Genomic DNA, 15,101 nt, shown 5'->3' with positions numbered 1-15,101 from the left:
TAGATCACATGGTCATGCCTAGCTACAAAGGAGGTGGGAAATACAGTCCAGTTGGGCAGCCACACACCTGCTTAAAATGTGGGGATTCTACTTAGTACTAAACAAAGAGTGGGGTAATAGATAGCAGGCCAACAACCCATGGCCTCTACTACTACAAGGAATTATGGGGTAGGAGAGAAAGGAGAAAGAATGTCCAGTAGAACCAAGGTACTTTGCCTCATAGTCTAAAGGAAACAGTACTTCAAGACAAACTTATCTAACCTTCTTACCATGCAAGCTATAAACTAGAAATCCAACCAGAGGTTATTTTGTAGTACAATATTAAAACCAGAATGGCTTATAGTAGCAATCTGAACAGTGCAGGGGAAAACTGCAATATACCAAAAGCAGCCAGGAAGCCAATACTGAAGAGTCTGATCTTTTAAGGCCTGACCTAGCCTCAGAATTTTTTTTCTTATTGTAAATTAATAAAGAAATTTTTAAAAAGAGTATTAGAATGAGTTACCCTAAATTTTAATTCTTTCTGCCATCTTCCTAGAAAGTGATTGGAGCATTTTGGTATACAACTAGCAGTAGAGAATTCAGAAGGAGGAGTCTTAGAACAACATTCTGCAAATTACTTGTTTTCAAAAGATAAATTAAAACGATTTGATTTGAAACTACAAAATTTTTCAAAAGCATGCCATGTTTGAAAGTTCAATAATCAGAATGTATTACTCAAGGTGGACAAACCCTAAGCATTGAGGTTTTTTAAATAATGTAGGTGCTTTGAAAAATTGTTTAAGTCAACACACTACATGTATTAGTCTAATGCTGAAATGAAATGCATCATTAGCTTCCACACCTTCCTAGTCATCTACCCTTCTACCATTCTTCCTTATGCTATTTCATTCAAAGAACCTTGATTTTTTAGTTTAGTTTCTGTACATTCTTATCAGAAAGCTTGCATTATGTGGCACCTAGGTGGCTGAATCAGTTAAGCACCTGCCTTTGGCTCAGATCATGATCCCAGGATACTGGGATCGAGCCCCCACATCAGGCTCCCCACCGAGCAAAGCCTCTCCCTGCCACTCTCCCTGCTTGTACTCTTTGTCAAATGATAATTTTTTTTTAAAAAAGAAAGCTAGCATTAAAGACAATTTTCAAGAGCTATTTGATCAATAGATACTTTAAAAAGAAGTACCATTAATACTATAGCCAGTCTCTAAATCACAGTTTATGTTCCCACAATGTAAACTGAGTAAAAACTCAAAATGATTTACCACTTAGGAACGAACCACATCATAGTTAATTTCCCAGACCAGCCCACAAAAGCCTACTCTATCCTGATTTGGGGCCTTAAACAAAAATCCGTATAAGTCAGTATAATTACCATTCAGAAAACCATTTGTAAAGCAAAATGCATTGTAAATTCCAGCCCTGTGTATCTGAATAAATCTCTTTTTTCCTCAAATACAGGCAGGTTTGCAGCAGCAGCGTCTACACTGAAGAACTGCAACCCTGATGGAAGATGCATCCTAACCTTGGTCAAAATAATTTGAGTCATTCACATACTAACACTTTCAGGCCTCTATCCTATGGGACGTGTTTCTTTATCCTTCCACTTGGAATGACCTTCCCTCCATAAACCCTTCCTCATGCTTAACGATCAGGTTTCAATGTAAATTAAACAGTAATTTCCCCAGGAAGTCACTGCTTCCTTCCTTTGTGTTCTCAACAAACTTGGAAGATCTGGAATAGAGCTTTTACCATGCTGTGATGTATTAATACACTCTCCTCCCTTTCACACAGTAGCCAAAGAATTGCTATAGAGCTTGCTTATAGCATCTGATCCTTCCCTCCCTCTCCCTGACCAGCACAGCCACCTTAAGAGAAACAGGCTTGTTAAGTCCTACAGATCTGGATTTGAAAGGCTCTCCGTCACCTACTAGATGTAAAATCTTAAGCTAATTACCGAAGAATTGCAAGCTTCAGTTACCCCCAAAGAGTGGCTGTGTTAACCAAATAAACTTAGTAATACTCTGATGCTTAAGGTAAAATAGCACCTAAATTAAAAATTCTAAATTTAGGTAAAGAAGGCTATTTCTGGGGGGGGCAGCTATCTCTGAGGGCTTAAGCAAGAATTTGAAAGTGAATATTCTTGAATTTTTTCCTTCAGGAAACACTGCTAATGCAAATTTAAAAATGGTAATCTGAGAATAAAAAAAATAAAATAAAAATGGTAATCTGGTAATCTTTAAAATTTTATGGGGGGAGAAACCCCATAAAATCCTTTAAAACTGAGAGCGTTCAATCTGGTAGACTCACCCAAACACATTTTGCAAGCTGACGTGCTATGATGAATGGCATCTCAGAATCACCTGCTTTTTCTACAAAGTTAAGAGAAAAGGAGTACTGGTACCCCCAAAATATCACAGAAATCTCATACTATACATTTTACACATTATCTCATTTGATTTTTAACAACTCCTAACAATTCTGAGAGGTATGGTAGCTGCTCCCCGTTTGGGGCGCGTGGTGGGGTTGGGGGGATGACTTATTTTTACACATGAAGAAAGTTAAGCTTGGAGAAATTATGTAACTTGCTTATAGTTACATAGCTCATTAACTTATAGAGCCAAGCCTAGATTCGAGGGCCACTAGTTATACTAGGAGCTATGAACACGCATAAGCTATCTGCCCCACAGGGATCTGCAGTCTGCTGACGTGGAAAAGATGAAAATCCAAAAGTACAGATCATCTCAAAAAATGTGGTAAATTAATAGTACAGATGTGTGTCTCTTAATAGATTACTGATTATGATCTGAACTAGAATTTCTAGAAATGGGGTTTGGAATCTTTTAAACAGCTGATTCTTAACGCACATTTATACGTCACATGCCCTGGTATAAATATCCAGAATGACTTTAGAAAGAAGTCACATTGGCTCATCTTTTTCATTCAAATATACCTATACTATTTACTGGTAGTTTCCTTATATTCCTTTTAAGAACAATGAAAGAATTCAGGTTTAAACAGCAGATAAAAAGTGGCTTTAACTAGAAATGATAACTACATCTAAACACCACCTGATTTGAAATCCTAATTTATAAACATCATAACCAATTTTATGCTTTAACAGCAGCTTACTAACTTAATACTTTGCTGGCTATAAACAATGTACAAGGTGAAATTTTGAACAGATAATCTAAATATGATTACACTGCCACCTAGTGCTCAATTTTTAGTGACACAACCACACTTAGGATTTGGGGGGAGAAACCCCATAAAACAGTGCTGTTAGAGCCAACAGCTGCATGGTAGAAATGGCAAAGCTTTGCTTTAAAAATTGGCCTTATTTTATTTATTTTTTTAAAAAAAGATTTTATTTATTCATGAGAGACACACAGAGAGAGGCAGAGACACAGCGGGAGAAGCAGGCTCCATGCAGGGAGCCCGACGTGGGACTTGACCACAGGTCTCCAGGATCACACCCTGGGCTGAAGGTGGTGCTAAACCACTGAGCCACCAGGGCTGCCCAAAAATTGGCCTTATTTTAGAGATCACTACCAATACCCTAAGAATCATTGGTAAGATTAAACAGCCAATGACAAATCATAACACTTCCCATGTTTAAAATAAAAGTCTCATAATTCAAATAAAAGAGAAGTCAATTAGGCAATCACTACACGTTAAATAGTATTAAAAATAGCCACACAGATCCCTGGGTGGCCCAGCGGTTTGATGCCTGCCTTTGGCTCAGGGTGCGATCCTGGAGACCCGGGATCGAATCCCACGTCGGGCTCCCGGTGCATGGAGCCTGCTTCTCTCTCTGCCTGTGTCTCTGCCCCTCTCTCTCTCTCTCTTTCTGTGTGACTATCGTAAATAAATAAATTAAAAAAAAATGTCTAAAAAAAAAAAAATAGCCACAAAATATTGGAAACCACCCAAGTTACAGCTGAAACTAAATACCACACAACTACTTAAATACTGGGGGGGGGGGGGGGGGGGGGGGATTAAAAGACCTTCGAGGTTTGACAAAGTGTAATTTCCAAAGATGGCAGCAATACCTTTCATCAACAGTTGAGCAGTATCTAAGTGTTGAGTTTGAAATTAAGAGGCGTTAGTGACAACAGGCTACCCTATGTTTAAGTGCAAATTAAATATTAAGTATTGAGTTGTTCAAAAACAAATCTAAGAGTTCCAGTTTCTATAGTTGTCTGATTATTTAAATCAAAAGCTATTGAAAATGCTTATTCAATAAATATGGTATAATCTAAAAAGTTTCAGACAAGGTAAAATGTTATAGCAAGCACATTCAAATCATGTAAACCAAGATTATTTATTATGAAGCACAGAATGACATCTCTTTGAACATCAATATCTCAAATATAAAAAATGCCACAAACTTTATGCCCTTAGTGGGTTGAGGATATCTGCCCAGACTAATTTCTTCCCTGTCTCTATAGCATAAGAGATAAAGGCAGAACTGAACTGGAAACAAAGAGCGTATTCCTTTAAATCAGCAAGTTGATGCAAAGCCAATTAAATATATAATACAATCTAAATTTATGATCAATCTATGACAGTAACATATGCATTTATGTATATATGTACACATGTACATGTATTTTTTAATTTAGACTCATGGACTGTAATGTTCAGGACTGTAATGTTCATTTAAGTTTTCAACATAATTTGATTATCTCTTCAGCAAAACAGAACTTTGTTAGCAGACTCTTGCCTTCCACCTCATGGAATAGATACTTCATTTGCACGACACACTACATGTTTAACCACAAATACATGGATGAGGCTACTGTGTATTTTAAAACAGGCGTCTGTTATATTTTTGTCTGAAAAACCCAATTTTTAAAAAAGATTTTATTTATTCATGAGAGACACAGAGAGGCAGAGACACAGGCAGAGGGAGAAGCAGGCTCCATGCAGGGAGCCTGATGTGGGACTCGATCCCAGGACTCCAGGATCACACCCTGGGTTGAAGGCAGGCGCTAAAACTGCTGAGCCACCCAGGTATCCCCAGAAAAATCAATTACCATAAAAAGATATTTCTGTATACAGAAAGGAAATTTAATCAGATTATTTTTTTTAATTTTCAGGCCTTACAATTTAAGCCTAATTGCTTTAGTTAGGATAAAATATAATAGTTTCAATGCTGGTGTTCAAGGTTGATAAGTAAATAAAACAAAACTAAAAGAAAACTAACTTGTTTGGTTTGATATAAGCAGAAAAATGCAAGTAAAGATTAGAGATTCCAAGCACAAAAAAAGGACTTAAGCCTTATGAATTAGATCTTCCTTCTCCAGTTGGTTAATCTTACAGAACTATCATGCTAGTTTGAAGTGAAGCTGATGGAAGGTTGGGAATAGAATGCAAAATTCCTGAACTGCTTTTTAAATTAGGAGAGGCAAGAAGCTGAAATTATCTGCAACCTCTATCTCTTAACTCTTACATACTACCAGTTTGATCCTAATACTATGGAATTAGAATGTTCTCATTTAACTTATGGGTTGGAAAACATTTTTCTCTAAAGGGCCATATAGTAAATATTTTAGGCTTTGTGGGTCAAGAGGCTAAACTGAGGCACTTGCATGAAGAGGAAAATTCCACTGATTTTTCTATTGGTGAAATTAAAACTATAATAATAGCTGAGTATAATTTGTTGTAATACATATCTACTACTGAGAAAGAAGAGACTTCTCTTTTGGGGTGATAATATTTCCCTTAATTGGAATTCAGTTAGTGTTCTCTATCATCAAAATCAATTACAAATGTTCATCTGTCAATGCTGTGTTAACAGGGATTTTATGTATCTCATTTTTTAAAAAGTCTTTTTCACACACAGATAAGAACTGCCAAATACTGATATTAATCTGCAAGCATATGACTTTAATTGAGCATATTCATTGCTTGAAAGGCATTTATAGAATTTTATTACATTCTTCTGATATTTTGCCTTTTAACATGTCATTACATTGTAGATTAATCACTCCCAATTGAAGGTTAGGTGGAAGGTCCTTAATTGCAGAGTTAAACAGATTCTGAAATATGAAAATTTCCTTTGCATCCAGGTCTGGAAAACACTGATTAAATTATAGTTTGAGTTTGGAAAATATAGCTGCTGCAGATTTGTGTGGGAATGAAGATCCTAGTTCCTGTTTTAACTTCTGACGGTAATGAAAGTTTATAAAATACATTAAAGCAACTTGACGTTATTTGTGATTCAAATAATGTTGTTGCCAAATTGGCTTTATTACAGTGCAATCTTAACATATAGGCACTATTTTGCCTTATAATTCTAGGTTGAATTAATTAAGAAATATTAGCAAGTCTGCAGCAAAAGCTAATTTCTAAGCCATCCAGTGTTCAACAGTAGTGGTCGAAGGCAGGACTGAGTTCAGAAAAATTTCAACCTTGGCCCTGAGCTCAAAAACAATTTTAAGAAAACTTTGCTACCACTAAGCTATCAAATTACTCTGTGGTAGGCAAGTTGAGATATTCAGCTTCTATTTCTGACAACGATTCACTGAAGTGCTGACAGTTAAGTCCATGAGAGTGAATGAAGTTCACTACTGATATACCGCTCAGTAACAGAACAGATTCAAATCTCTTCTACAATATACTTGCTGACGAATACAATAAATAATTACAGGCTTTACAAATCTTACACTTTCACAATCTCTGTCCAACTAAGTCTTCTTCCACATGTATTTTTACCATCATCAGTTTTAACACATCTTAGCAGATTCCACTTCAGATTGTACTCAATTAGCATTTTTGTAACTTCTTTAAAAATAGTTTCTCCTGTAGTTGTTCCATGCAGATGATTCAAACTCTTAAAAACTCTGCACTGACACAATGAATCAACAACTCAGTAACATCTATCTAGTCATCAAGAGTCTAGGGAAGAAAAAAAAAAAGTCTAGGAAAAATACTTGAAATTTGCCTGGACTTTTAATCGACTATCAGTGTTGCTCCCAAGGTCCTTAATTCTTCAAGCAACTGTTTTTGCTGAGAGGCTAATTGTCTTAAAAAAGTTTTTTTCTGGACACATTTCTTTAGCTATCACAAACACAAATTAACTAACTCATCATTGGTAAATGGCTTACCCTATATGGGCTACAAATAAGCCACTCAGAAACTTACTTTAACTGCAGCCTTATTGTATTCTTTTATTGTTGTGAAGAAATTCTGCTGTGATGAGATATTCCACTACACATTTTCTAAATTTTCTGATCATTGTTTTACTAAATTGGTATGAGAATTGTTTATCTGGTAAGGTAACATGAAAGTTTATTATATTCTTTTAGCAGAGCTATAGTATCACTGCAAAATAAATTCAAAGCTTTGCCAGCTGATTCAATAACAAAATAACCCTTAAAAGCATGTACTTTAAAAGCATGACTTTCGGGATCCCTGGGTGGTGCAGCGGTTTGGCGCCTGCCTTTGGCCCAGGGCGCAATCCTGGAGACCCAAGATCGAATCCCACGTCGGGCTCCCGGTGCATGGAGCCTGCTTCTCCCTCTGCCTGTGTCTCTGCCTCTCTCTTTCTGACTATCATAAATAAATAAAAATTAAAAAAAAAAAAAAGCATGACTTTCAAAGTTCACTTTTTTCTTTTTGTTTTGACATGACGGGTATGGTAACAAAATAAAATGTTGCAGTATGGAGACAGGCTTTGTACTCAAACGCTAAGGAATTTTAACTGCATTACTGGGATTTATAGTGCACTGGGCAGCAGTATGAAGTGAAGAGAGCACCACATATGGTTTCTGTGGCAACTACTAAATTCTGCTGTCATAATGCAAAGGCAGTCACAGACAATATATAACTAGCAAGTGTGGCTGTGTCCAATAAAACTTTATGTATGAATGCTGAAATTCGAATTTGATATTATTTTCATGTATCTCAAAATATTATTATTCTTTTGAGTTTTTTTCAACCACTTAAAAATGTGAAAGCCATTCTTAGCAGGCAGGCCATATATACTAAAAGGTGGTGGGTCACAGTATGCCAATCTCAAAATGAACTCATTTTACTACAGAAGGCAATCTAGGATAGAAATGTGACTCCATGCAGACAGTGGAGCTACACTACCACACTAAACTTGAGTTTCTCATCTCTGAAACGAAGATATTAGTAGTACTTATCGCAAAGGTTTCTCTGAGGATAAACTGAGTTGAATACATAAATCATTTAAAACAGTGTCCAGCATATTTAAGCTATTAATATTGCTTCCTGAATAGAATTCGATTAATTATAAGTGGATTATAGTTCCTATTAGTGACTCTGTATGATTTAAAACTTCCACTGGAGGTCTGAAGAGAGCAGTCTACTTGGATGAATACTGCCAATGTCCTCCAAGTAAGGCAATTCCACAATGTATCACCACCAATGTTTCTGTTATACGTCCCATAATCCTACTAGCACTTTCATTTCTAAGTATTTCAACTGGCTAATAAGTCTCACTCCTTTTTTCAAAGGCTAGCTACAACCTCCCCCATAAGAATAATTTTTGAACAGACCATTTCTCTTCAAAAGTTTGGCTATATATCTGGATAAGCGAGCAAGTAGAAACAAAATGAAAATGTTAAGCAGTGTTTTTGACAATAACAATCTTATACCAGAAATTCATAAAGAAATCATTCTATATAAGCAATTGGATCCGTTAACTAAAAGGCCTTGGGTAAGATTCAGTGCAGATACACCTTTATTACCCTAAAACAAATCTTGTTTAAATATCTAAAAGCCACAAAAGTTGGATTAAATTTATCCATTTTTTTTAAAAGATGTATTTATTTCTTTTTAGAGAGAGAGAGCAGGGGGAGGGGGGCAGAGGAGGAGGAACAAGAGAGAGAGAATCTCAAGCAGATTCTGCACTGAGCATGGAGCCCAACATGGAGCTGGATCCCCCAACCCGGAGTTCATGATCTGAGTCAAAACCAAGAGTCAGATGCTTCACCCAGGCACCCCTAATTCATTATTTTATAAAAATAAGTGTCACCACCACCCCCACTCTGCCCTCAACAAATACTTAAGACTAAGAGGGGTTCAGGAGGGACTCCTGGGTGGCTCAGTCTGTTAAGTAACTGCCTTTGGCTCAGGTCATGATCTCAGGGTCCTGGGATCCAACCCCGCCTCAGGCTTTCTGCTCAGCGGGAAGTCTGCTTCTCCCTCTCCCTCTATGCTTGCACTCTCTCACGTAAATAAAATCTTAAAAAAAAAAAAAAAAAAAATGAAGACTAAGGACTGAAGGTCTTTTGGATTGGTTGTCTCAAATTTAAATGTTCTTTCATATCCAACATCATGAAATATATGCATTTGTATAGGTAATAAAATATGGTATCTCTGATTTTAGACTTTTTTCCCCTAATTCTTTTTGTATGTTGGTTGTAAAATCATTAAGAATTACCTGTAGGGGAAAAAACAAAATGTATTCATTAAAAGAAACTTCAGGAAATGCACAAAAGCAAAGTACCCAAAATAGTGATTTCACTTAAAACCATAGTAACTGCTCACCTACAACCAGGCCACATTCTGGACAGATCATATCACCAGCTCTGTAGTCCTCCACTAAAATCGCATCTGGATGGTTTGGACACGTGACTCTTGGAAGAGCATCCAAACTAAATGAAGAAAAAAAAAAAAATTTTTTTTATATTCTCCCAATGTAACAAAGTAATCTTTTAGGGGGAAGGAGTAAAGGAAGATTTGAACAATTCCCCAATACTATACATGTGTAATACACTTAAGCTAAATCTGCAAAGTAAACATCCCAGTTAGCTAACTTTTAATTCCAGCTACTAATTAACAGATAGATTCCATTCCATTACAATTGTTTATTCTAAGAACAGTTTCAGGTCTGCAGACATTAAAGGCTTTAAAAACCTAAAGGGAAAGCAAGTGTTTTTTCTTTTAATAGGTAGATTACTTCGATTTTTAAAAATCTTGATTAGCACAGAAATGACTAGCTACCATACTAACCTGTGACATTTACATATAATCATCTGGTTTGTGTGACTTACCATTTATTTTTCTAGTCAGAATACATTTCAATTCTTTTTTTTTTTCCTACTTGTCGAATATCTTAGTAATAGATTTAGAATAGCAGACCGAACCTAACAGGTAGATAGAACGGAGGATGTGCCTGCTGCATCTGCTGAACTTAACACCTGAAGATTTCATTTAGTCAAAAAAATGAGTTGCTGCCATTCAAGAAATGGTTTCAAAAGCTACTTTTTAATCTATTTGTGATAGTACTAATGTGCTCAATTATTCTATTTTGAAAATAAAGCAGTTTGGGAAAGACCCATCAATCTTAAAGGACACAAAATCAGTTTTAAAAAGCAACAAAGAGGGGTGTCTGGCTGGCTCAGGTGGTAGAGAATGTGACTCCTAATCTCAGGGCTGCGAGTTCAAGCCCCACACTGGGCATAAAGCTTACTTAAAAAAAAATTTTTTTTAAAATAAAAAGCAACAAAGATATTTAACACAGATTTAGTAGTTATTTCTCTCACAATAATTAAACGTTTGGTATCATGGAAAATAAGCCCTCTTTAAAAGTTCACTTGAGGGACACTGACTGGGTGGCTCGGTGGTTGAGTGTCTACCTTTGACTCAGGTCATGATCCCAGGGTGCTGGGATGGAGTCCTGCATCAGGCTCCCCGTGAAGAGCCTGCTTCCCCCTCTGCCTGTGTCACTGCCTCTCTATCTCTCATGAATAAAGAAAATCTTTAAAAAATAAAAATAAAAGTTCACTTGAAATACTACAGCACAAGGTTAAATTACGGCCATCGCAAATATACATCTAAAAGACATTATTAAACATTCTTACAGTAAGCAAACAGATAGTTGTGGTTCGGGTAAATTTTTCTAACATCAGCAAATATAATTCAGAATATCAACTCTCAACATAGGTGATTCCCACTGAATAACTGATAAAATAATCCACATCCCAAAATGTATAAATTCAAGTTAACCAGAACATGTCTTGGATCTGTTCATTGGGAAATGGGGGAATAGAAGTTTGTTTTATAAATTCATATTAGGAAAATATTTTAAAAATTATGACATAAATTAAGAGGTTAGTATGACTTATGAAAAACTATGTTGAAATAAAGGAAAATCTTAACAGAGTAACAATAATTACAAATAGGCAGCCATACGGCACAAAGCATACAAAGATAAGGCCATATATTTTGCACTATTAAAAAGTAGAATTATCTTGTATGTATGCATATAAATGATATATAAATATCTCAAAGATATGCTAAGTGAAAAAAGTTAGAGATTTTTTTTCTTAAAGATTTTATTTGAGAGAGAGAGGGACAATCTGAAGCTAACCCTGCACTGAGCACAGAGTCTGATGTAGGGCTCAATCACACAACCAGGAGACCAAGACCTAAGCTGAAACCGTGAGTTGGACGCTTACCCGACTGAGCCACCTAGGCACCCATAGGGATTTTATACAAAACTAGAAAAAGTATGATAACAGTTATATGCAGTAACAAAGATGATTCTCAAAAATACTGATCAAAAGAAAGTAGGCAGAGGAAAACAAACCACTTATATAAACCTTAAAGTGGGCAAAATAAATCTATGGTATTAGAAGTTGGGATATGGTTATGTTTGGAAAGGGGGTAATGGCTGAGGGCACAAGGAGGCTTCCAGGGTGCCAGTGGCAATTAATTTCTTGACTGGGGTGGTAGCTATGTCTATGCGCTCATTTTTAACTGAACTGTGCACCTAAAATGTGTGCTAACTTCACAAAAATGGTAAAAAGGTAGCAAACTGTTTACAATGGACTTTGGGGGAACAAGAGAGATTGGCACTGTTAAACAAGTTTGTTAAACTATTAGGAAAACACCAAGAAACTGGTTATGATGGCTGCTTTCAGGGGAGAATTAGATGGCTGAGAGCTAGGCAAGAAACTTCTTTTCACTTTTGTTTTTGTACTACTGTGTGTTACGTATCCAAAATAAAATGAATCATGAGGGGCAGCCCTGGTGGTGCAGTGGTTTAGCACCGCCTGCGGCCCAGGGTGTGATCCTGGAGACCTGGGTCGAGTCCCATGTCGGGCTCCCTGCGTAGAGCCTGCTTCTCCCTCTGCCTGTGTCTCTGCCTCTCTCTTCTCTCTCTGTGTATCTCATGAATAAATAAATAAAATATTAAAAAATAAAAAAAATAAAAAAATAAAAAAAATAAAATGAATCATGATACAGCAGTCAACTTTAATTAGAATATCCACAAGAGTAATCAAAAAGGAGCCACAAGAGTAGGGCAGTGGGGGAAGGGAGAGAGAGAAATGAAAGAGAAAGAATGGAGTAAACAACCACCCAAGACATTAAAACAATTCAGAGTACCTAAGGAGCCAGATAAACCCAAATCTCACTTTATAACGATCACTTATTGGGTCCCCACTGTGTGCCTAGTGCTACACTTATTATTCATTTTCATAGCAACCCTGCAAAATAAAGGTTATTTCCCTTCTAAAGATTAAGCTTACAAAACGATTAGCCTGAAATTACAGAAAAATGGTGGAGTTTAGACTTGAACTCACAACATTTGTGTTTTTCTCTGTGAAAACACCAGGCAGTTTCATAATCTAGTAACTATTCTCCCTCAAGGGGGGAAAAAAAAAAACAAACTAAAAGGCAGAAATACTAACATTTTACCTTTGTTCTCACCCGTAGAAAATTTAGAGATGGACAACTCAATGACACATAGATTTAAGACCTGGACGTGTCCAGAAACAATTTATTTCAAAAATTATTTTTTAACAAATGAAGAAAATAGAGACACACAATGGTAAGTGTATTCTTTTGATAAAGAATCTAGCACATGAACTTAACTACAGTTAACTGTTGCAAATTTTTCTTACAAAATTCCTGTCCTATCCTATGGAAAAGCTGTGCCCAAGTGTGACCACATTTACTTTTCAGATCTACTGCCCTAAGACGTGGTAGTTAGGTGTCTTCAGGAAGCTCAAGTTTTCCACTTACCTACAAGAAAAGCCTTTCCCAACAGAGCCACACCCAGACCGAATGATTGAGTATTCAATCACAGAAGTACAATCAGTAAACAAGAGTGTCCCTGGCTTTGAGTGGTTTCCAAGTTGTTTTAGCTAACACTGCCTCCCCCAACACCGTTTTTTTTTCCCCCCTTAAAAAGTACAGTAACATAAAGCAGTAAGTCTTAGCAGTACCACAAAAGGGCCCGGACTTCTCCAGTTTGCTGTTTTGTGATACTGGCTTTTACTGGGAACTCAATTCTCACAGAGGATAACAAATTCAAAAAAATTATGCCAGTTACCTCCCCAGAAGCTATAGAACTTGACACTTTCAATACATTATGAGCTAACTAGAGGCCAGCTGCGTGGTAACAGGAAACTGATAAGGGATTCTACACTCTGTTCTGACACTGACCTTGGAAAAGTCAACACCGGCATGACTCAGTTTACACTTATGCAAAAATACTAATATCTACCTCGTAGTGGTAATGAGAGACTTAATTAGGGTCTACAAACATTTTTTTCGGACCACAGGATTAAAGGCTGTCTTTAAGGGCACTGCACTTATTTCCTGTAGATAGGAGTATATCACATTAAAAAAAAAAATATCTTAGTGTTAAAAAAAAAAAAAAAAAAAAGACTTAGTAACTTCCCAGCGTATGTAAGCAATTGTCTGCAGGCAAGATTTTCTTCAGGAGAATGCAGAAGACCTCTGTAAAAATATAAACCTCTTAGAAGGGAACTTCTCAACTCTTCGGAAACGCCCCCAGCTTCCATTTCGGAAGGCCTCTGGGACGGTAATCAGTTCCCCTCGGGCTGACGTCCCTAACTCTACAGCTGTCAGATCGACAGGGGCCTGGAACTAACCCTTTCCCGCTTTTTGGAAAGGATCGTGGGCTGGTTGAGCCACAGCTGGAAAAACAAGCGTAGAAAAAAATTAACACACACAAAAAAAACAAAAACAAAAACACCACAGTTAAGATATCCACCCCCCCCCACCCACCCCCAAAAAAAGACGCGAAACGAGGGGGGGCTGGGGACACAGCGGCCCTCACAGGGTGGCGGCCGGATGAGCTCACGAGCCAGGACGTCGGGTGGTACCGCCGCTGTGGGAGCGCCGCGGTCGGCAGCCCCTGAGCCGCCCCTGACAGCCCTGCCGTCTGGAAGCGCCTTTGTCCGGCTCGGCCAGCCAGTCCACCGCCTCCCCCCGCACCTCCGGAACGCTCTGCCCGACACGGCCCCCCGGGGCCCGCCTGCCCACTCTGGCACTCTCCGCCCGCCCCTCAGCGAGCGCGGCTCGGCCGGACGTACTAACCGGCTGGTAGACGCCATCTTCACGGCCCCCGCGGCCTCAGCGACGAGCCGACCGACGCGCCAAGAACAGGAAGCGACTGTGGCGACGGGACGCTCCGAGCCCGGCTTTTATAGAGCGAGCCTCCCACGTGGTCATAATAGGGCGCGGCTACGGGTCGGGAGAGGGGCCAACAAAAGTGAGCTTCTGGGTGCCACGTGCTTCGCGTTTTTTTTTTCAATCTTCCTATTGCGTTGCCTTGACTTGCTGTGCTGCGGCGCGAGCCAGCTCGACGACCTGGGGGGGTTCTCGCGGTGACTCTAGGGCGGGCCGAGTTCAAACACGGAGACAGCCCGGGCCCGGCGGGGGCTGCAAAGCCCGCACCCCCGAAGGCGCACCCTCCACCGCCCCGCTCCCTCCCCGCCGGGGGTTCGAGCGCAGTCCTTACTCGTGCTTAGGGGCGATTCCACTTAAGGAATTAGGAGTCAAGAGGGAGATTCACCTAAGTCCGCCTGAACAGGTGTCAATGTCGGCTCTGCCGTCGGCTGCCGAGCTGTTTCTTCTCCCCTTTGGGTGCAAGCGGGGCCCCCCTCTGCTCCGCAGGCGCTTTCCGAGTTGGCGGGAGGTGGAGCAGGCCCTCGGGAGGGCGCTCGGCCCTCGCCTCGGAGGCCGGGAGAGGTCGGCGCAGGCCTGATTTTTTTTTTTTTTTTTCGTGGCCTTTGCAAAATCTGGTTGATTAGCCGAAGCACAGAGAGCTCCGTGGAAGGTTCCATGCCCCAGAAGGACCCTCGGTTTATTAC

The 15,101-nt window shown here is 38.8% G+C and overlaps 1 protein-coding gene across 1 annotated transcript in view; it reads right to left on the bottom strand.

The window, feature by feature from the left end:
- GTF2B (general transcription factor IIB) overlaps window positions 1-14,484 on the bottom strand; it is a 34,858-nt gene extending 20,374 nt beyond the window's left edge. Inside the window, exons 1-2 of the mRNA XM_038541457.1 lie at window positions 14,326-14,484; window positions 9,520-9,626 (exon numbers count right to left, since the gene is read on the bottom strand). Coding sequence (XP_038397385.1) covers window positions 9,520-9,626; window positions 14,326-14,342 — 124 coding nt within the window. The 5' untranslated portion in view covers window positions 14,343-14,484. The remainder of the gene's footprint in view (window positions 1-9,519; window positions 9,627-14,325) is intronic.
- Between the last annotated feature and the right edge of the window lie 617 nt (window positions 14,485-15,101).

Source organism: Canis lupus, chromosome 6 (genome assembly GCF_011100685.1).
Source record: "Canis lupus familiaris isolate Mischka breed German Shepherd chromosome 6, alternate assembly UU_Cfam_GSD_1.0, whole genome shotgun sequence".
NCBI lineage: Eukaryota > Metazoa > Chordata > Mammalia > Carnivora > Canidae > Canis > Canis lupus.
Note: the sequence above shows the minus strand (reverse complement) of the source record. Positions and strands in the feature narration are given on the sequence as shown.